The 22,461-nt window shown below is 43.9% G+C and overlaps 2 protein-coding genes across 3 annotated transcripts; both read left to right on the forward strand.

Moving 5' to 3' along the window:
- The first annotated feature begins 6,709 nt into the window (after positions 1-6,709).
- Positions 6,710-15,955, forward strand: LOC129096993 (oocyte zinc finger protein XlCOF6-like). The gene is made up of 4 exons (XM_054605663.1): positions 6,710-6,789; positions 8,843-8,912; positions 11,796-11,883; positions 13,591-15,955. Exons 1-4 carry the CDS (start codon positions 6,710-6,712, stop codon positions 15,789-15,791), a joined length of 2,439 nt encoding a protein of 812 aa, XP_054461638.1. The 3' UTR covers positions 15,792-15,955.
- Positions 15,956-18,478: 2,523 nt separating this feature from the next.
- LOC129096885 (zinc finger protein 32-like) lies at positions 18,479-22,201 on the forward strand. Of its 2 annotated transcripts, XM_054605571.1 has the most exons (3): positions 18,479-18,879; positions 20,553-21,327; positions 21,411-21,572. In XM_054605571.1, exons 1-3 carry the CDS (start codon positions 18,687-18,689, stop codon positions 21,472-21,474), a joined length of 1,032 nt encoding a protein of 343 aa, XP_054461546.1. In that variant the 5' UTR covers positions 18,479-18,686; the 3' UTR covers positions 21,475-21,572. The 2 variants fall into 2 exon arrangements, with proteins under 2 accessions (XP_054461546.1, XP_054461544.1); XM_054605569.1 differs by having other exon boundaries at positions 20,553-22,201.
- Positions 22,202-22,461: the final 260 nt, after the last annotated feature.

Below are 22,461 nucleotides of genomic sequence, written 5' to 3' on the forward strand. Positions count from 1 at the left end.
GTCAGTACTGTTTGAGAGTGATGAGGAGCAACACCTGCTACCAGCAGCACTTTGCCAGACACCAGGTACTCTACTCTATTACTGCTCTATTACTGCCCTATTACTGCTCTATTACTGCCCTATTACTGCTCTATTACTGCCCTATTACTGCTCTATTACTGCTCTATTACTGCCCTATTACTGCTCTATTACTGCTCTATTACTGCTCTATTACTGCCTATTACTGCTCTATTACTTACTGCTCTATTACTGCTCTGCCCTATTACTGCTATTACTGCTCTATTACTGCTCTATTACTGCTCTATTACTGCTCTATTACTGCTCTATTACTGCTCTATTACTGCTCTATTACTGCTATTACTATTACTGCCCTATTACTACTGCTGCTCTATTACTGCTCTATTACTGCCCTATTACTGCTCTATTACTGCTCTATTACTGCTCTATTACTGCTCTATTACTGCTCTATTACTGCTCTATTACTGCTCCTGCTCTATTACTGCTGCCTATTACTGCTCTATTACTGCTCTATTACTGCTCTATTACTGCTACCTATTACTGCTTTACTTTATTCTACAGACTTCTCTACTTAAGTACTTGAGCTTACTCTACTATTACTATTTTACTATTACTACTCTACTGCAACTTAATATACATGTGACCTACTGTGTGTGTGTGTGTCTGTGTGTGTGTAGAAGAAGAACGTGTTCGGCTGTGATAAGTGTCGTCTCCACTTCCTGTACGTCAGAGAACGTATCGAACACAAAGCGGAGCACAGAACCCACATCAGACCTCCACAACTCATCGGACTCAAACCTGGAACCAAGGTGGGTTCACCCGCCACAACGCTGAGGGGGGGCGAGAGACACTGAAACACAGAGAGAGAGACAGACAGACAGTTTCCCATGTTTATCGTTCTGTTCGTCTGCAGGTGACTGTGAGAACTCATTCTGTGGTCGGAGGACGTGAGAATGAAGCAGACCTGAAGCCGACTGTGGCTCCATACAAGGTCAGCTAATGTTAGCATGCTAACACGCTACACTGAGATAACACTGCTAAACATCAGCATGTTAGCATTGATACTGTGACCTTAACGTCTCAGGTGTTCGATGTCGAACCGCCACCGCCGCCGCCACGGCGGAGACAGGACGCTCCTAAGAGGAAACCAGTGAGGAGTCTGGGACCACTGCTGTCGGCCATCAGTCTGGAGAGGTACGCCCGCACACTACTTCCTGTTGCGTTCCTCTATTTCTCCTTTACAGTGAGAACGTATTTTGGGAGTTCTGATGATTATATGATTGAAGAAAATGACGATTGTTCCAGAAAAAGTCACTCCTGGATATTAAACGTTCATTAGCAGTGTCCTGTAGTGGTTTAATAATGTGTGTTCTTTAAAGTGAACTAAAGGAACACATCACCTGACATGGATCAGATGTTTGAGACCATAAACTGATCTACTAGGTCTTCACATATCAAACAAATTCATATTTACTGGCCAAAGCTCAATATAACTTAGGTTAAGTTCAGGAGGAAACGGCAGCAGTTCATCTCAACATCTGGAGGTAACGGTAGTCTGATCAATAAGAGATAATCACTGAGATCATTGATCAGCTGAGAATGAGTTTTAAACATTTATGAACTTCATGTGTTGCTGCTCATGAAAGAACATGTCTCTCTCTCTCTCTCTCTCTCTCTCTCTCTCTCTCTCTCTCTCTCTCTGTCTCTCTCTCTCTCTCTCTCTCTCTCTCTCTCTCTCTCTCTCTCTCTCTCTCTCTCTCTGTCTCTCTCTCTCTGTCTCTCTGTCTCTCTCTCTCTCTCTCTCTCTCTCTCTCTCTCTCTCTCTCTGTCTCTCTCTCTCTCTCTGTCTCTCTCACTCTCTGTGTCTCTCTCTCTGTCTGTCTCTCTCTCTGTCTCTCTCTGTCTGTCTCTCTCTCTCTGTCTCTCTGTGTCTCTCTCTCTCTCTCTGTGTCTCTCTCTCTGTCTGTCTCTGTCTCTCTCTCTGTCTCTCTCTCTCTCTCTCTCTCTCTCTGTTTTTCAGTGTCTCTCGCCCCCCTCAGCGTTGTGTCGAGTGTCTGTCCTCAGTCCGGGACTTCAGGATTCACTTCCCGTCTCTGGTCCACTGTTCGCTCTGCAGGTTCATCACCTGCTGCTCCACGTCCTACGCCAACCACATGATCAAGTAGGTCGTCTGTGGCTTAAAGCTGCGTTCACGACAAACGCTGCAACGTTTCATACGAAGCCGATGCCAAGACGTGAATTCTCTGACGGTGTTGAATCAGAAATGGAGGATAAACATGAAGTATCTCTACGATAGCTCATATTAGTGCACAGACCAGAGTATATGAGTATAAATATGAGTATAAATCATATGGTACAAACAATAAGCACGCTGACGTATTTATGTCTATATGACGTTATTTAGAGTGTTGATGGAGCTGCTACAATGTTAGCATAGCATAGCAACAATTCTCAGATGTCTGTTCAGTCAGTGTGTGACCTCTGACCTCTACCAGACTGCCGTTCTGTGTGTTGATGAACTTGTCCGTTTCCATAGTAACCATGCCACCTGCAGGAAGAACCCTCCGTACCTCACCATCTTCCAGTCAGAGCCCAGGTACCCACCTCGTTTTATAACTCATCCACTCACTGATTTAATCATTTCTGTTTATTATTGAACACTTGATTAATGTGAATATCTGCTATTTATTGAGATATCTCAATCTTAATTTATATTTAAGGGGTTTCAAACAAGTACTTTTGTTTTATATAAATAAAACGCAGCCAGAGAAACACACATTAAGTTTAATTAATTGAACTTAACACATAATAACATATTTATAATCACATGAAACATCTGGAACCAGAAGTGACTTAATCTCTTCTTATAGATCAATAATAATCAATCTATTTGATAACACTTTATCATAACCATCATTAATAAATGGTACAATTTCAATGTGTGTGTGTGTGTGTGTGTGTGTGTGTGTGTGTGTGTGTGTGTGTGTGTGTGTGTGTGTGTGTGTGTGTGTGTGTGTGTGTGTGTGTGTGTGTGTGTGTGTGTGTGTGTGTGTCAGGTTGTCTCAGAGCTTGAGGTGTGTGTCGTGCACATTTACCACCTGCAGAGGAGACGTGATGGCCAATCACCTGACAGAGAGACCTGAACATCACTGCATCCTGAGGACACACAACGGTAACACACACACACACACACACACACACACACAGTGTGTATTCGTACTTTTACCACAGTAAAGGATCAGAGTACACTAAACGGTGTCTGTTGTTTCAGAGCTGAGTGTTAACGGAGCTGAGGCACAGAACCAACAAACATCTCACAGGTGAACAATCCGACCTCCACTACACACCAGACACACAACGACGCATCGGCTCCTTCACAGTAAAAGCCTCTCAAAACAGATGCTATGGCAAATTATCAGAATTTGGGGGCTTTTATTGTGAAGGGGCATTAGGCAGTAACATGTTGCTCATGTTGGTTCTGTTTGTTCTTCAGATATTTTCTAATAAGGTGTTTTTTTAAATCTTTGAACTTTTTGTCAGAAACATTTACTGCAGAGAGACAGTTTTCAACCACATCTGATGAAACCTTTTCTTCTTCTTCTCCTTCTTTACATCACTTCCTGTCCAGCCATCGATTTGTTAAATCAAATCAGTTTCCTTTTTAACTGTTATTGTCCCCCCCCTCAGTGTGATGTCATCAGCGGGTCAGGGGGGCGGAGCCTTCATCCCCATCCACCTCCTCCCCTCCGGTCAATCCTTCCCCCTGCTGTCAGTCAAACCCCTCACCTCCCCCTCCCCCTCTCCTCTCCCCCGCCATGACCATCAAGTTCCTGGGGCCCCGCCCACAAACAGGCCAGGTGAGCAGGTGTACTTTATGACTCAGTCAGTGAAGCTGAGAGAGATACTCCACCTTTAATCATTTTAAAGTTTATCAAATATTCAGAATCTCAGTGAACTTTATTCTCAGAGAAAATCTAAGTTTTCTTCTCGTTAATGTGCGACATTAATCTCAAAGAATATATTTGTTTTCTGGTCCTCAGTGTCCGGTGGCTCCTCTGTCGGCCTCCCAGCTCTCCGTGGTCCTCTCCTCTCTGTGTCACGGCCTCCCTCAGGCCTCCCTCCGCTTCCAGACGCCTCCTCAGGTGATCCGGTCGTGGGTTCAGCAGCAGGAGCGCCGGCTGTCGGACAGGAAGTGGAGCTGGAAGTCTGAGGAGATGGCGGAGTGGGTGTTGAGTCAGCGCGAGCAGCAGCTGAGTCTGAGCGAAGCCGTCCTGCTGCAGACGGCCCAGAGCGCTCTGGGCGAGGACAGCCCTCTGGTGGACTGTTACCGCTGGACGGTGGACTTCATGCTGACACACGAGCTCGGTCTGCAGCCCTCAAACTACAACAACAACCACCAACGAGGAAGACTACCGAAGAACATCCGAGACAGCAGCCGCGCATTCATCAAGTCACTCCTCACACAGGTCAGCCATCAGGCAGTACTGAGGTCATCAGTTCATGTTCCTTTACCTTCCTCTGCTAGAAGTGCTTTAGTGAAAGTATAAATACGACAGTGAAGATATAATGTAAATGATATATATATATATATATATATATATACTCTATATCAAAGTGTAACCAATGTTTACAAAACAAAAATGGAGGCTATTTTATATATTAAAAGTTTTACATTTTTACAGCCTCTCCTCTCTGCTCTGTGTTCAGCAGTCTGAGGTTCAGTCAAAGTTTTACTGATTTATTTGTCACATAACTGTTGGTTTCAGATGAAACAATCATGACTTCATAGTGCTCAGAATTTAATGTTTTTATCAGAATCTGGTTAAAGCAAACCGTTTATTAGCGGCGAGACATGAAGAATAATTTGATGAAATATCACAATTTTAAGCTTAATTTTTGCTCCGTTTTCTGACACATGATGTGTTCAAGGACAGTCAGAGAGTGTTCTGGTCATTACAGCTTCTGTCTGTGATAAACGGTGTAGTTTTACCGATCGTTTATAGAGAACATGTTTTCCTTCCTGCTGGCGGGTTTTGTGGTTCAGAGTTTTAAACTATAAATCAAAAGACAAACGGATCAATGATTCTTTTATTGTGACTGATTGATCTTCAGATTAAGAGCAGAGGTGTTCCTCCTCGCTGTGTGGGCTCCATGGACGAGTTCTCCATCTTCATCGACCCAGACCGGTTCTCAAACCAGAACCCTTCAGCCCTCCAGCTGTTTGGCTCTCCGGAGGACCGGCCCGTGTTTGACGTGGTCCTCTCGGCGCTGTCCGACGGGACCTTCCTGCCACCGCTGCTGTTCTTCACTGGGGCCGCGTCACACGTTCCTGAAGGGTTCCCCGACAACGTTCTGCTGGAGGCTCGACAGAACGGGTTCACGGACCAGGAACGCCTCCACATCTGGATCAACAAGGTCGGAGAATCAGTCGGATGCACGTTGTCCTCCCGCTCTTATTGTGAAATCCATTACAGTGACAGCGTGTCTCTCTTTCCTGTTGATCATGTGACCTTGTGTTTGCCTCGGTGCAGGTGTGGTGCCCCCGTGTGGTCTCACAGCGTAACAGCGAGGCTGTGTTGATGCTGGATGTCCATCGTGGTCACCTGACTGACGAGTTCAGGAACCGACTGACCTCTTTGTCCTCAGGCGCCGTCTTCATCCCGCCAGGCTGCTGCTGCCGTCTGCAGCCGCTCCACGTCTGTGTGACGCCAGTGCTCAGAGACTTCCTGCAGGTACCTGTCTCACCTGTCTCACCTGTCTCACCTGTCTGGGTCTGTCTCACCTGTCTCACCTGTCTTAGTCTAGGTAATGTATTGATGTATTGATCCTCCTCCAGGCCCGGTGGACTCAGCTGGTCTCTGAAGGGGGTCTGGAGGGTCTTCATCTGGACCAGCTGGCTCTGACTTTATCCTGTTGGCTCAGTGAAGTTTCCTCCACTCTGAACTCAGAGACGCACGTCCTCCGCAGGTCTCAGCTCCTCCTTTATACACATTATATATATATATATATAAATAAATAAATGTGTTTATATTAATACACAGTACATTTGTAGTTTTTACACTTTATATTTGAGGTGACTTCTTCTGTGGTTCCGTGTTGACACCGGTCTGTGTTGCCGCGGTAACTCCTCAGGTCGTTCGCCTCGGTGTGTAACCTGCAGCAGGTGGAGGACCGAGGGGAGGCGGCGAGGATGATGGCGTTCCTCACCGAGGCTCTGGTCCAGAACCCGGAGAACTCCGGACCTCCACCAGAACCAGAACCACAGCTGGAGCTGCTGCTGCTGATGGAGGAGAAGGAGAAGGTGGAGGAGGTGGAGAACCATGAGGAGGTGATGGAGAACCCTGAGGAGGTGGAGAACCATGATGAGGTGATGGAGAACCCTGAGTTGATGGAGAACCCTGAGGAGGTGATGAGAATCCTGATGAGGTGATGGAGAACCCTGAGGAGGTGATGGAGAACCATGATGAGGTGATGGAGAACCCTGAGGAGGTGATGAGAATCCTGATGAGGTGATGGAGAACCCTGAGGAGGTGATGGGTGATGAGAATCCTGATGAGGTGATGGAGAACCCTGAGGAGGTGATGAGAATCCTGATGAGGTGATGGAGAACCCTGAGGAGGTGATGGAGAACCCTGAGGAGGTGATGAGAATCCTGATGAGGTGATGGAGAACCCTGAGTTGATGGAGAACCATGATGGAGAACCCTGAGGTGATGGAGAACCATGATGAGGTGATGGAGAACCCTGAGGAGGTGATGAGAATCCTGATGAGGTGATGGAGAACCATGATGAGGTGATGGAGAACCCTGAGGTGATGGAGAACCCTGAGGAGGAGCCAGTCCGCTCTGCGTCAGGTGTTGGATGGCGACAGTGATCAGGACTCGTTTGGCAGCTTCGTGGAGGACTGATCAGCTTCTTCTTCTACTGACGTATTAAAGTCAAACATCGCCGTGGGCAACAGGATCCTACAGGAGCTGTTTTCCAGCCAAAATCAGATATGATCAAATAAAGACGTTTTATTTTGTGAAATAATCAAGAATGTAAATAAAGTCTTTTAATGTCGCTTCAGTTAAAAGACTCTTCTGACAGTTAAACATTATCACATGAACTAAAGTGTAAAAACAAACTCTGGATGACCTTTGACCTGTCGTTTGGTCTGTAAATACTTTTTTTTTTAACTTTTTTAAACTGGAACATGAATTGTGATATTTTACAGAAAAATAAAGGGACAATGTTCAGACTGAGACTGAACGTGTTTTCTTGTTTCTGTAGATTCATCGGTTCTACTGTTTCTATTCAGTGACAGGATGTAAATAAACAGGAATAATAACATGTGATCTACGTATCTTATGACTTCCTGTTTTATTTAGTCTACAGTTTAACATTTTATGATCACTTCCTTTAATCACGCATGTATGTGATGTAGCCACAGCCCATAATTCAGAGATAATTTAGTGTCAAAATGCAGCAAATGTGAAAAAATATATAGATACATTTCTTTGTTTTCCAAACCGAAAGGAGAGAAAATCTTTTGTTACCTTATTCAAGAATGAACCTGTTGAGGAAAATCTATCTAAAATGCAACTTTATACAACTTTATACAACGTGTTATGTTGAACCCAACTAACGTTTGTTAAGATCATCTGTGGGTAAAGTCATGCCAGGAAAGTTGGGAAATAAGAACAACATTTCCTGTAGAAGTATCATTTGTCCTTTAAGGAGGTTACCATGACCTGACACTGAAGAAGGACAACAGGACGGAGTGAAAGGCCAGATGTGCTTTGTTATGGTCCAATCCACAAGACGTGATTGGCTGACAGTGATGTAAGGGGGCGGGACTAAGGGTATACAGAGATCATGTTAGGACTAAGTGTTGGACTCTTTGTTGTAAGCTCGTCTGCAATAAAACATCCCCGCTGGCTGCAGACTCCAAGAGCTGCGTCTCTTCACTGGTCTTCTGACACAACATCTTCCACTTCTTCAGACAACCCACAGTCCGCTGAGAGGCCTCCTGTCAGGTAGGACGTGTCCTAGTGTCTGGGTCTCCTCTACAGAACGCACAACGTGGAGGAGGAGAGGGGGATTGGAGTTAGCTGATAAAAAAACTAAAGTTGAAATGGGGTTATGATTACAACTGACAGAAGAACCAGCGGGAACAGATCTCTGGGTGATGGGTGTGTGCGGCAGGCTGTGGATGTTGAAAAAAGCCAGCTGGTTCGTGTATGTGTCTCTAGATGTAGATGCTGTTGATAAAGAAAATTCTGTAAAAGAGGATACTAGAAAGTCCATTAGGAGTTGGATATGTAGGTTCAATAAAACGTCTCTCAGCACTAGAGAAGTAAACAGAACTTACATACATATGATAAACTATAGGAGAGAATCTGGCCACTGGTTTCTGTCTATGGCAGGAAGCTACGCTAACTAGAGACTCGGAATAAAAAATAATCTATGATTAATAGACAATATATAACTGAATAGGTTTTGAAATACACGACTGCACCATACTGACAAAAATACCATAAAGATGGTTTCAGAAGTCATAGAGACATAAGAGACATAATTCACTATAAAATACCTTGTGTAAAGTTCAATGAGCCTCTGGTGAAAGACAGAGGACGTTTTAACTGCAGCAAGCTGTGCAAGAATAAGAATCATAAATGATATTAGAAAAGATAAAAACACGAATACCTGAACAAAAACTGACCGACAGACTGGGACCGCCGACTATTAATATACAAACCTGCAGGTTGCTTTGCATGATGATGAGCTTTGTGCATGGTTTTGTATTTCCATGTGGCAGCTCTAGTGCAGATTGTGTAATCAAGCCTCTGTGAAACCTCTCATGAGAAATATTTAGCTCTGTGCAAAGTGCGTACAGCAAATAAGTGGGAAGAAGTTTTGTGGTGATTTCATTGATTCGCTCTGGCTACAACGATACTCTGCACAGTACACGGGCTCGGGGTTCCAAACCTTGTAGTTAAACTTGTCACTTGTGTATGAAGTTAGTAGCATTGTACTAAAACATTTTTATCTCTTCGTTAAAAAATCCTCCGTCCTGATCCTATCACGTCTGTATTGAAGGAATGCATTCCCCCTCCTTTCTGCTCTGAAAGACTGTGTGTTGGCTGAACGCCCAGATGTGTAACTCGGGTTAGTACCGTATGAGTAAAGAATACAGAATCATTCTGCCAGTATAAACAGCATACATTTTAACGACAAACTGAGAATTAATGAGATACTACACACATCGGACAGATCCACGTGAGACACATTTATGGAGAATTAAGGCACAGACGAGAAGGTCTGCGGCCTCATCAGCTCTGACGTGGTGCAGCTTTGTGTTAAGACCGGCTCAGACTGGTGACATAGGAAAAAGCAGAGTACAACCATAACATTTCTATGGTCTCCGTGTTAAAAGTGGGACATCCCTGATTACTCGGACTGTGCCTGAAAAATACGTGTTTAGTGTCCCACTCATTAGTGCCTCATCTATAAGAACGATAAACTGCGTGCTTCATAATATTACCATATATGATCATATTGTTGTAAAAGAGAAGCCTGTTGAAGAGGGGAGTGTGTGTGTGGGGGCCGAGTGGGATTATTCCCTCCCTCCCCCTCCCTCCCTCCCCCTCCTCCCTCCCTCCCTCCCTCCTCCCTCCCTCCTTCCCTCCTCCCCTCCCTCCCTCCCTCCTTTGTGTAAGTGGCAGAATGCCCATCGGTGTCAGTGACTGAAGAAGTGCTGCAGCAGCTCTCTGTGCACAGAGTGGAGTAAGTATCATACATAGTTCCTAAATAATCTGAAGTGAGAGAATATCAATATACTACATTATCGTACAATATTATTTCAAGTTAATAAAAAATAAAAATAAAATAATAATCCAATTATTTGACAGAATAAACAGCACAATTATAAACTGTATAAACATATCAACAGGATAACCATTTAAGCTGAAATTAACTTTTTTGGTTGCCTTTTGACTTGGAAGTGTGTGAGTGTGTAAGTTTGTGAGTTTTTAAATAAAACACGCAAAAACAAAAAAAGAGGGGAAATGAGTGTGACACCAGTGGCCTTTGTGGGGATCAAACACCCAAAACATTCAAAGTATGTTCAGAAACTCTCAGAGAAATGGGCAAAACGCACAAAGGGACTAGATCCGACGTGGCCGAAGGAGGGCACATTTGATGTGAGTGTGTGTGAAGATATGGAGATCAGAATAAAAGACTACAAACCAAAAGATAAAAGCAAGAGAACTAGAACTAGAGACAATCAAATTGTTTAAGGTTGAAGGTCACCGCTACAGGAAATATGTGAGAGATGGGCTAGCTAAACTCAAAGAAAGAAAAGCAGAGGTAGACAAAATGGAACAGCTACAGGACTATTCAAAAACTGTAGGAATCCATCCATCAATGCTAGGAACCATTAACATTAATGGAGATTTTGATTTGAAAGACAGCAATGAGAAGACTAACCCATCCAGTCCCATTGTCAATGGAGACTTGGAAGGTAAAGACAGTAGTATGATAACCAACTCTCAATGCGATCCATTACCACCATCTCTCATTGACAAACTCAATTTGAGTCACCAGTCTGCTTCAAGTGAAGGAATAGCAGAGCTACTCTCCATTTTTCAAAACCCAAAATTTAGCAGCACAGGAAGAAAGGTAAACGCACTAACACCATTAGATTGTTATGAAGGACGATACGAGACAACTAGAAGGAGGTCAGGAGCAGAGTCTTACTGGCGGGATACTGGTCAAACTGAAAGTCACAAGTTCACTCATACCACAATTAGAGAAATGGAGGCAGAAAGAGATGAACGTCTCAATCAAACAAAAAGCATGATCAAGAAGATAGAAAGATTTAGAGAGGAGACTGACAGAAGGGACCTTAGTATTGTGCGATGTTATCTGAAATGTTTCATTAATTTAAATGTTCTGTATTGGTATATAATTAAGAATATATGATGGATATAGTTACTTGGTAGAATCATTCCCAGGTTCAGTGTTTTATGTATAATCACTTGTGTTGATGTTTAAAGGGAAGCTCCTCGCTCAATACTCTTGATTAAGATCAATATTTTCGGGTACATTTCCATAAATCTGATAAAGGCTGTATGAAGTCAAGGGACCCCCAGAGGGGGATATGTTGAGGAAAATCTATCTAATATACAACTTTATACTACTTTATACTACTTTATACAACGTGTTATGTTGAACCCCAATAACTTGTTTGTTAAGATCATCTGTGGGTAAAGTCATGCCAGGAAAGTTGGGAAATAAGAACAACATTTCCTGTAGAAGTATCATTTGTCCTTTAAGGAGGTTACCATGACCTGACACTGAAGAAGGACAACAGGACGGAGTGAAAGGCCAGATGTGCTTTGTTATGGTCCAATCCACAAGACGTGATTGGCTGAAAGTGATGTAAGGGGGCGGGACTAAGGGTATAAAGAGATCATGTTAGGACCAACGTGTTGGACTTTTTGTCGTAAGCTCGTAATAAGCTTGCAATAAAATATCCCCGCTGGCTGCAAACTCCAAGAACTGCATCTCTTCACTGGTTTTCTGCCACAACAAACCTTCAAGCCAAATTAATTTTGTTCTTTAAAAAGTTTATTTTAATTAATTATGTCTGTGTTTTTCTAAGACTTGACTTCTATGGCTTCTGGACTTTTATTTTTAAACTCAGCCACCAATCTGACCCGGGAGCTGTATTCTCCACTGAGGCTAACTTCACAGAGTTTGATGAAGATGGCGTCTCTCAGAAACCTTTACGAGGAACTGTGTCGTTCTAAAGAGGAGAACGAGCGACAACGGAAACTCCTGCACGCTGTTCTCAACCCTCAGCTTCGGTTACACAGAGCAGGTTGGTTCTCTGCTCTTCTTCTCCTCTCTCTGTTCTCTCTGTTCTCACTGACCTCAGAGCAGCCGGTACAGCAGGACAGCGGCTCTATTCTCGGCGTGGAAACGGTCAAATGTTTCTGTTTGTGACGTCATGTCGCTTCTTTTCTCACGTTCAACAAACAGCTGTTACAGTAAACAAGCTCTCACACTGTTTACTGACTGTTGCTAACCCTCATCTTCATCTTCATCATCACTCAGATAGACTTCATTCTCTGATCAGGTTGACATCACTCCTCTGTATCTTTACATAGATGATAGCTGTTGATCAGATATTAATTATTCCTTTTAAATACGATCTGCTCGCTGACAAATGTGATTAATGGTTTCAAATGACAACTGATGAGCACAGTGCTTCAGGGTGGAGGGAGAGTTCTGACTTTTAAACAGCCTGTTAACGTCCATCATATTTGCCAGCTGTAAGTCATTCATGGAGTGGGTTAGGGTTAGCACCACTGGTCCACTGCTTTGATTTCCTTCCTAAAGGTTAACGGAGCTCTATTTTCTGCCTGTATGTGGGAATCAAATGGACCACGACGTGGTCAGAGTGTCCCAGTGCGGCGGGAGGGTCGGTGTGATACTGTTACTCTGTTACAGTATCACTCCAGTGGTCGACCCTATGGAGTGCATCACTTTGGATGCACTCCATAGGGTCGACCACAGTGGGCCACCCACCTTCTTTTATGATGTATAACTGACTCACCCACATAACATCCATGTGAACTCCTTTTCCCACTTTTTCGGGGTTTCTACAGTGAAAGACACCCGGATCACTTCATTCATATTTGAACTCTGTCTCATTATAGCTGCAGCCATTCTGTGGGCCCATAAACGATTCCACAGGTGCATTCTTATAGACGGAGACAACGTTGCAGCCATAAACATAATCAACAAATGATGCTCCATCCATCTTGTCATTCATGTGGCGCCTAGTCTGGCTATCTGTTCCACACCAATGTGTTCTCTGCACTGCTCAGGGTTCCAGTCATTCCAACTCAGTTACTGACCGCCCTTCTTGTTTCTCATTACAGAAGTTCAGACTAGACCATAAGATAAGAGATAAGATAATCCTTTATTAGTCCAGCAGCGGGGAAAGGATTACAACAGCATAGTGGATAGTGCAAACAAGGGACATAAGTTAAAAAAAAAAGATCAATATACTATGGTATACTAAATAAGTAAAGAATAATAAATAAGTTAAAAAAAAAAGTGTGATTGTTAATATTGCACAGATTATATATATATATAGATATATCGCATGGTGGATATATGGACTCATACTGTAAGTTTTTAGTGATGTGTGGTCTACTGGGACCTGCTCTTCTCCATAACCTCTTTCTTTTTTTCAGTCTTTTCCAGTTTCTCTTACTTTTCCAAAGCTAAGCTTCCATTGCAGAGTCATTTCATTCTTGTCCGTATCAGCAAAGAAAGTAAACACAGAGTCAATTGTTATTCATAGATAAATGTTACCAGAGTCAGCTCGGATCAGCTTGCAATGAAAATAACAATATCTAAAGTTGAAAATTAAGCTGACTAGCTGGCATCATCATTTTGCTGAATCTCTTCTACTCTGTTTATGACAACACAAACTACATCTCATCATAAGTCATTTGGTTTAAGTTTAGTCTGAGTGCTGATCAGTAATGTGTCTGTTTTTATTTCTCTCCTGCAGACGTCCAGCAGCTGTTGGTGGTTAAAGAAGAGGTTCCTCCTGAGCAGCAGGAGTGGAGCTCCAGTCTGGACCAGGAGGAGCCAGAGCCCCCCCACAGTCTGGACCAGGAGGACCCAGAGCCCCCACACATTAAAGAGGAACAGGAGGAACTCTGGACCAGTCAGGAGGGAGAGCAGCTTCAAGGGCTGGAGGAGGCTGATATCACCAAGTTCACATTCACTCCTGTCCCTGTGAAGAGTGAAGATGATGAAGAGAAACCTCAGTCCTCACAGCTTCATCACAGACGTACTGAACACATGGAGACAGAAGCTGATGGAGAGGACTGTGGAGGACCAGAACCAGACAGGAACTCAGATCCAGATAGACATCCAGAACCAGATCCTAATGAGGAGACTGGAGACTCTTCTGAACCTGAGACTGATGACAGTGATGATTGGAAGGAGACCAGAGAACCTCAGTCAGGTTTAAACTCTCTGAATAATGTTTCTGTCAGTAAAACCAAATGGAGTGCTGGAGAGAAACCATTTAGCTGCTCTGAGTGCGAGAAAATATTTAAAACCAAGACATATCTGAAGATACACATGAGAACTCATACAGGAGAGAAACCTTTTAGCTGCTCAGTTTGTGAGAAATCTTTTACACAGAATGGAGATTTACAGAGACACATGAGAGGCCACACAGGAGAGAAACCATTTAGCTGCTCAGTTTGTGAGAAAAGATTTTCTAACAACACACATCTGAAGACACACATGAGAACTCATACAGGAGAGAAACCTTTTAGCTGCTCTGAGTGTGGAAACAGATTTACAACCAGGTCACATCTGAACACACACACAAAAATCCACACAGGAGAGAAACCCTTCCAATGCTCAGTTTGTGAGAAATCTTTTACACAGAATGGAGATTTACAGAGACACATGAGAATCCACACTCGAGAGAAACCCTTTAGCTGCTCAGTCTGTAAGAAAAGATTTTCTACAAACAGACTTCTCAAGACACACATGGTAACTCATACACGCGAGAAACCATACAGCTGCTTAGTTTGTGAGAAAAGATTTTCTAACAACACACATCTGAAGACACACATGAGAACTCATACAGGAGAGAAACCTTTTAGCTGCTCTGAGTGTGGAAACAGATTTACAACCAGGTCACATCTGATCACCCACACAAAAATCCACACAGGAGAGAAACCCTTCCGATGCTCAGTTTGTGAGAAATCTTTTACACAGAATGGAGATTTACAGAGACACATGAGAATCCACACTCGAGAGAAACCCTTTAGCTGCTCAGTCTGTGAGAAAATATTTTCTACAAACAGCCTTCAGAAGACACACATGGTAACTCATACACCTGAGAAACCATACAGCTGCTCAGTTTGTGAGAAAATATTTTCTAACAACACACATCTGAAGACACACATGAGAACTCATACAGGAGAGAAACCTTTTAGCTGCTGTGAGTGTGGAAACAGATTTACAACCAGAACACATCTGAACACACACACAAAAATCCACTCAGGAGAGAAACCCTTCCGATGCTCAGTTTGTGAGGAATCCTTTATACAAAATAAAGATTTACAGAGGCACATGAGAATCCACTCAGGAGAGAAACCATTTAACTGCTCAGTTTGTGGGAAATCTTTTATACTACATAAATATTTACGGAGACACATGAGAATCCACTCAGGAGAGAAACCATTTAGCTGCTCAGTATGTGGGAAATCTTTTGCATGGAGAGAACATTTAAAAATACACATGGTAACTCATACAGGTGAGAAACCATACAGCTGCTCAGTTTGTGAGAAATCTTTTACACAGAGTGGATATATACAGATCCACATGAGAATCCACTCAGGAGAGAAACCATTCAGCTGCTCAGTTTGTGGGAAATCTTTTGCGCGGAGAGGACAATTAAAGCAACACATGGTAACTCATACAGGTGAGAAACCATACAGCTGCTCAGTTTGTGAGAAATCTTTTGCAGAGAATGGAAGTCTACAAATACACATGAGAATCCACACAGGAGAGAAACCATTCAGCTGCTCAGTTTGTGCTAAAAGATTTGTGATTAACAATCAACTGAAGGTACACATGAGAACTCATACAGGAGAGAAACCTTTTAGCTGCTCAGTTTGTGAGAAATCTTTTACACGGAGTGGAAGTTTAAAGTTACATATGAAAACCCACACTAAAGTCTGAAGAGACATGAGGTTTCACACAGGAACAAAACTGTTTAGCTGAACAATTTGTGGTAAAAGATTCCCTCACAAGGACTGGTTAGTTTATCACGTGGGAACCAACGCAGAGGAGAAACCATTCAGCTGATGGAGAGGACTGTGGAGGACCAGAATCTGGAACTCAGATCCATTCATGGAGTACTTCATGTTTAATGACTCTCTTTGTATTTAATCTTGTGTTGTTTTATCTTTTACATTAAAATGACAGCATATTATTCTGACTTGTTTTGTCTTGAAGGTGTGAATGAAAGGTTTCTGTGTTGTAGGGCAATCACAACAGCATTTTGATAGTCATGGACTACTTCCAAAAAGTAGTTAAGGTAAATAATTGTGGGAGTTGTATCATCTTTTTTTCCCCTCAGTATTCCTGCCAAGCGAGCCCAACAATGTCCAGAGCCTTCAGCATCTCAGGGTGACTCTCATCCACTCCTGGCGCCTTTCCGCTCAGTGCATCAGCACAAACAACAGTCAGAGACTTCCCCCCTGCTACTCCCAGTCGCAGGGAGGCGACCCTCTCGTTCCCCTGGAATAACTCCAACACAGCGGCGCCTCTCACCCTGGGCCACTCCAGAGAAGAAGAGTGGAGGTGAAGCCAACTATACCTAGTTGGTACCGTTCCACCTCCCTCATCGGCTCTGGCTCCTCCCCCGCCAGAGAGGTAACATTCCATGTCCCCAAAGCTAGTGTTCGATGCCGGGGATCGGCACGTCCAGGTCCCCGGCCCTGACTGCCGCCCGGCTCACAATCCACACCACCCCAATGCCTATCCCTGTGGTTGGTGGGCCCACCGGGTGGTGGTGCCATGAACATTTTGTGTGCTATGCCCGGCCGAGCCCCATGTGCCAAAGCCCGGCCACCAGACGCTCGCAGGTGAGCTCCCCTCCCAGGTCTGGCTCCAGAAGGGGGCCACGGTTTCCCTTTTCCGGACATTGTGCCACATCTCTTTGACAATCGATTCCTTGAGGGTCAGTGAATCACTCTTAGTCTTCTGAGACCACTTTGCCTTAGGAAACCCTATCAGGAGCTATTGACCCCGACAACACAGCTCTCAGGGTCACCTGAGCACATTCAATTGAATTCAATTTATTTCATAGAGCCCAAAATTACAAATTTGCCTCAGAGGGCTTTACAATCTGTACACATGCGACATCCTCTGTCCTTAGACCCTCACATCCTCTGTCCTTAGACCCTCACCTCCTCTGTCCTTAGACCCTCACATCCTCTGTCCTTAGACCCTCACATCCTCTGTCCTTCCCTCACATCCTCTGTCCTTAGACCCTCACATCCTCTGTCCTTAGACCCTCACCTCCTCTGTCCTTAGACCCTCACATCCTCTGTCCTTCCCTCACATCCTCTGTCCCGGAACCCTCACGTCGGCACAGGAAAAACTCCCCTAAAAACCCTTTAACAGGGAGAAAAAAGGAAGAAACCTTTGGGAGAACGACAGAGGAGGGACCCTTCTCCCAGGATGGACAGAAGTCAATAGATGTCATGTGTACAGAATGAACAACATAACAGAGATACAACACGTTCAATGTATATGACATAAATGATTCATAGAATCACAGTAGTAAGCAGAGTAACAAAGGAAAAAATTAAGACTACTAATAATAAAAGCAGCAATTATTATAGTAGAATTAAAATAATGATATAGGGAATAATAATAGTGCTAGTAGTAGTGGGTGTCAGCAGGGTCACAGCAGGAGGCACGACCACGGTCCAGGTACAGCCACGATTCATGGAAACCTGCGAGGCGAGAAAGCAAAAAGGGCTTCAGGGTGGAAGTAAAGCCAGTAATGTACATAAAAGGACATGAATACATAAAGATGGAGGGAGAGAAGAGGAGAGAGGAGCTCAGTGTATCCTAGGTAGTCCCCCGGCAGTCTAGGCATATAGCAGCATATCTAGGGGCTGGACCAAGGAGAACCTGAACCAGTCCTAACTATAGACCTGAACCAGTCCTAACTATAAACCTGAACCAGTCCTAACTATAAACCTGATCCAGTCCTAACTATAAACCTGAACCAGTCCTAACTATAGACCTGAACCAGTCCTAACTATAAACCTGAACCAGTCCTAACTATAAACCTGAACCAGTCCTAACTATAGACCAGAACCAGCCCTAACTATAGACCTGAACCAGTCCTAACTATAAGCGCTATCAGAAAGGAAGGTCTTAAGCCTGCTCTTAGTGGTGAGTGTGTCTGTCCCCCGGACTGAAACTGGAACCTGGTTCCACAGAAGAGGAGCTTGATAACGATAAATGTTTCTTTTTTCTTCTATTCCTTGAAAATAAATCACACCACAGAGTGCTACAACATGAATGACAATGTAACAGGTCATTTAATGACATCTGAACAAAAGATTCCCTGAAGAGGCCCAGGTTGTTGTTCAAAGCTCAAGAAACAACAACTCATTTGGACCTTGTATTTAGAAATGTTGTGAAGCTTTTGTGTCCAATTTCAATAATAATAATAACCTTCAAGCTCAATGAATGTTGTTCTTTAAAAAGTCCATTTTAATCATTTATCTTCCTGTCTGTGTTTTTCTAAGACTTGACTTTTAGACTTTTATTTTGAAGCTCAGCCACCAGTCTGCCCCGGAAGCTGTATTCTCACTGAGGCTAACTTCACAGAGTTTGATCAAGATGGCGTCTCTCAGAAAGCTGTTTGTTAGCAGAGTCTCTTTGTTGTGTTGGTCCAGTGAGTGTGAGGTCCATGTTGCCCAAGTTAGCTTAGCATGCTAGCTGGGACGGAAGTTAGCAACACAGCGCTAGTCAGAGTGACTGTTTGATGGAGAGCAAACGGTGTTTGTGACGGAGTTTGTGTGGAGAAAAAGTGTGTGTCGTTGTGTGAAAATGTGTAAAGTCCAAATGCTGAGAGCGTTGGTGAAGCAGCGACTCACTGCGGCTGCTGAAGAGATCTTTGGGCTGTTTGAAAGAACGATAGCAGAGTACGAGGAGGAACTGTGTCGTTCTAAAGAGGAGAACGAGCGACAACGGAAACTCCTGCACGCTGTTCTCAACCCTCAGCTTCGGTTACACAGAGCAGGTTGGTTCTCTGCTCTTCTTCTCCTCTCTCTGTTCTCTCTGTTCACACTGACAGATGTGAATGAGGTCTTCATGGAGATCCGGTCTCTGAGACATCAGAGCCTAAATGATGCTGATTCATCACCCTGAGTTCACTGACAAAGTGGAAACCGACCAACATCCTTAACTCCATTCATACATTAGAAGAAATGGATTCCTGAGATGACTCGTGCTGTTAAAGCTGCATGAACACAAACATGAACTAGTTTGTTGATGTGTGTCATTTATTAATAATTCACTTTATTCTACAAGGAGACTTCTCAAACAGCGGTCCTGCTTTTACTGCCAGCCAGGCAGATAAAGCTCTGTCATGACAGTTAGTACTAATATACCATATTACTTTATTATTATCACTAATCATGAGTTACAAAGATCCTTAAAGGACTGAGAACTGAACCATAATCTAAACCATATTAGTTTACATGTTAAATTAACGACTAAATGAAAAGTAACATCAGCTGTGAGCTTTAAAAATACCGTCCTGTGATCATGAACACGTTCTGTAGGTGAGCGAGTGAGTCTGTACGATGACGTCATACTAAACGCTGGTGACCGCCATGGCTTTTGCTCACATTTGAAGGGCCGGATCTTTTACATATATTTATAGTTCTTGTTTTTCAGTCAGACTGCAGCCAGGAATCGTACTCAAACGCCCACTTTTCCCTCTTCTCCATTTTCTCAATGCTCTGCTGGTTCTGGCTTTTAGTCATCACCTTACCGCTCTCTCTCGCCGCTTGGAGATGACTTTTCCGTGAGGAGAGCTGGTTTGTGTTCTGATGTTAGGAAGCCTCGAGTTCTGCGATTTCGGCGTTCCCATCTTGGAATACGGCCGTCACCAGCTTAGGTACTTTTCAACCAGTGAACAGGAAGTGACCATATATGGAGTGAGGAGGAGTGACGTAGAGACGCCGTATACGTCTCTGGTGTCGACCTGTCAATCAGTGTGTAGCCCCGCCCTAAAGCATACCCTGCTTTATGGTCTGTTTGACTCTAAATGGAGCATCATTTACTAAATGTGGGAGTGTCCACCCTGTTATCGCAGACTTGCTCTAGGGACCTGGAATCTCTGGCGGGGGAGGAACCGGAGCTGGTGCCGGAGGTGGAGTGGTACCAACTAGATAGTTGGGATCACCTCCATGCGTAGCAGTGGTTCTGGACTGAACTCATGGAGAGGGCTGGATTCATCTTTTTGTTGTTGGGATACTCACAAGCCCTCAGCTGAGCGCCGCTAGGTTGAGTTCTCCCCGGGGGAACTAGAGGGTCGTCTGTTGTTTGTGCCGGTGCACCGGACAGCGGTTCGGAGTACCCGGCCTTCTTGGAGTCTCTGGGTGGTGTTCTGGAAAGGGCCCCTACTGGGGACTCTGTAGTTCTGCTGGGGGATGTTAACGGTTCTGTGGGTAACGATGGAGAAACCTGGAGGAGGGTGATTGGGAGGAGGTCCTGCTTTATCTCAACCCAAGTGGGGCTTTATTGTTGGACTTCTGTGTTTGTCGTGGATTGTCAATAACAAACACCCTGTAGGAGCCAGGATTAGCCTGTTACAGTAATACCAACTAGTAGTCTTTGGTTACACATTTCCAGGAAAGATCCCAATGTATGCACGATAATCTGTCTGTATTTCTTTCTCTCCTGCAGACGTCCAGCAGCTGTTGGTGGTTAAAGAAGAGGTTCCTCCTGAGCAGCAGGAGTGGAGCTCCAGTCTGGACCAGGAGGAGCCAGAGCCCCCACACATTAAAGAGGAACAGGAGGAACTCTGGACCAGTCAGGAGGGAGAGCAGCTTCAAGGGCTGGAGGAGGCTGATATCACCAAGTTCACATTCACTCCTGTCCCTGTGAAGAGTGAAGATGATGAAGAGAAACCTCAGTCCTCACAGCTTCATCACAGACGTACTGAACACATGGAGACAGAAGCTGATGGAGAGGACTGTGGAGGACCAGAACCAGACAGGAACTCAGATCCAGATAGACATCCAGAACCAGATCCTGATGAGGAGACTGGAGACTCTTCTGAACCTGAGACTGATGGCAGTGAGGATTGGAAGGAGACCAGAGAACCTCAGTCAGGTTTAAACTCTCTGAATAATGATGAGGTTTCTGTCAGTGAATCCAGATGTAGTGCTGGAGAGAAACCATTTAGCTGCTCTGAGTGTGGGAAAAGCTTTCACTTAAAGAAGGGTCTGAACATACACATGAAATGTCATAGAGGAGAGAAAGCATTAAATTGCTCAATTTGTGAAAAATCTTTCACACAGAGTGGAAGTTTACAGACACACATGAGAATCCACACAGGAGAGAAACCATTCAGCTGCTCGGTTTGTGAGAAATCTTTCACACAGAGTGGAAGTTTACAGACACACATGAGAGGCCACACTGGAGAGAAACCATTCAGCTGCTCTGAGTGTGGGAAAAGATTTAAAACCAAGACAGATCTGAAGAGACACATGGTAACTCACGCAGGAGGGAAACCAATCAGCTGCTCAGTTTGTAAGAAATATTTTACAAAGAATGGAAATTTACAGATACACATGAGAATCCACACAGGAGAGAAACCATTTAGCTGCTCAGTGTGTGAGAAATCTTTTGTACAGAGTGGACAATTACAGCTACACATGAGAATCCACTCAGGAGAAAAACCATTCAGCTGCTCAGTTTGTGGGAAATCTTTTGCACGGAGAGGAACTTTAAAGATACACATGAGAAGATGCCACACTCAAGTTTGAAAAGACATGAGGATTCACACACAAACAGAACTATTTTGCTGCTCAGTTTGTGGTAAAAGATTCCGCCGCAAGGCACGTTCCTCTCGTGACTGACTGTAAATAGTCTTTGTTGTAAATTTTTCGACGTACTGGTCAAACCCTTTGGACTTGGCCTGCTTAGATTAAAATTGTAAAACGCTGACACACAGACTTTAGAAAATGGATGTTAGAAACACTGAGACAGTTTATATTTTCATTAGTTTTTGTTTTAGAAAACATGTGAACAACAGGAAGCTCAGATTAGAGGGATGTTATCAGTCCTCATGTATTCTGTTCATAAATCAGAGAGCTCGAGGCTTCTTTACTCTTTGAGAGGCGTCTTGCCTTTTAAATTGTTTTGTCTTTTGACGTAACAGTTTTATGGTTTTTGAATTTCTTGTTGATTCTTTTTGGACTCTGTAACACTCAGAGGTCATGTTTTCTTTAACCTTTAATAAAACAAGTTGAACTTTATTTAACCTGAGATTAATCTTTGTTCTTCCCAGGCTGAGCTTCGTCCTTCCCGCTGCTTTCAGAAAGGCCCCTCCCTATGGTGGAGAGAGGTTTGAGGTCTAGATTTGGAATAGGAGAAAGCATTTTCCTTTCTTAGGAACAAGGCTGGGAGTGTGTTATATGTGGTGGACTAACTATCAGACTGTCCTTGACAGTGAGGCCTTTCTCTGGCTTATTACAAACAGAGAGTAAAGGCACAAGAGGGAAGTCTTAACCGTCGGTTTGATGCCCTCCTAAGGTTTATTTAGGGGGGGAGACAAGTGTAGTAGGTTGGACATGCTACACGTTTAGTT

This window comes from Anoplopoma fimbria, chromosome 10 (genome assembly GCF_027596085.1).
Source record: "Anoplopoma fimbria isolate UVic2021 breed Golden Eagle Sablefish chromosome 10, Afim_UVic_2022, whole genome shotgun sequence".
Taxonomy (NCBI): Eukaryota; Metazoa; Chordata; class Actinopteri; order Perciformes; family Anoplopomatidae; genus Anoplopoma; species Anoplopoma fimbria.

What these genes read in the sequence shown, in the direction of transcription:
- LOC129096993 (XM_054605663.1), top strand. Translation starts at nt 6,710, where the DNA reads ATGATGGAGAACCCTGAGGTGATGGAGAACCATGATGAGGTGATGGAG. An exon ending in GTGATGAGAATCCTGATGAG is followed by an intron (nt 6,790 to 8,842) that starts GTGATGGAGAAC and finishes TGTGTAATCAAG; the next exon opens with CCTCTGTGAAACCTCTCATG. An exon ending in GCTTCGGTTACACAGAGCAG is followed by an intron (nt 11,884 to 13,590) that starts GTTGGTTCTCTG and finishes TCTCTCCTGCAG; the next exon opens with ACGTCCAGCAGCTGTTGGTG.
- LOC129096885 (XM_054605569.1), top strand. Translation starts at nt 18,687, where the DNA reads ATGTGTAAAGTCCAAATGCTGAGAGCGTTGGTGAAGCAGCGACTCACT. An exon ending in GCTTCGGTTACACAGAGCAG is followed by an intron (nt 18,880 to 20,552) that starts GTTGGTTCTCTG and finishes TCTCTCCTGCAG; the next exon opens with ACGTCCAGCAGCTGTTGGTG.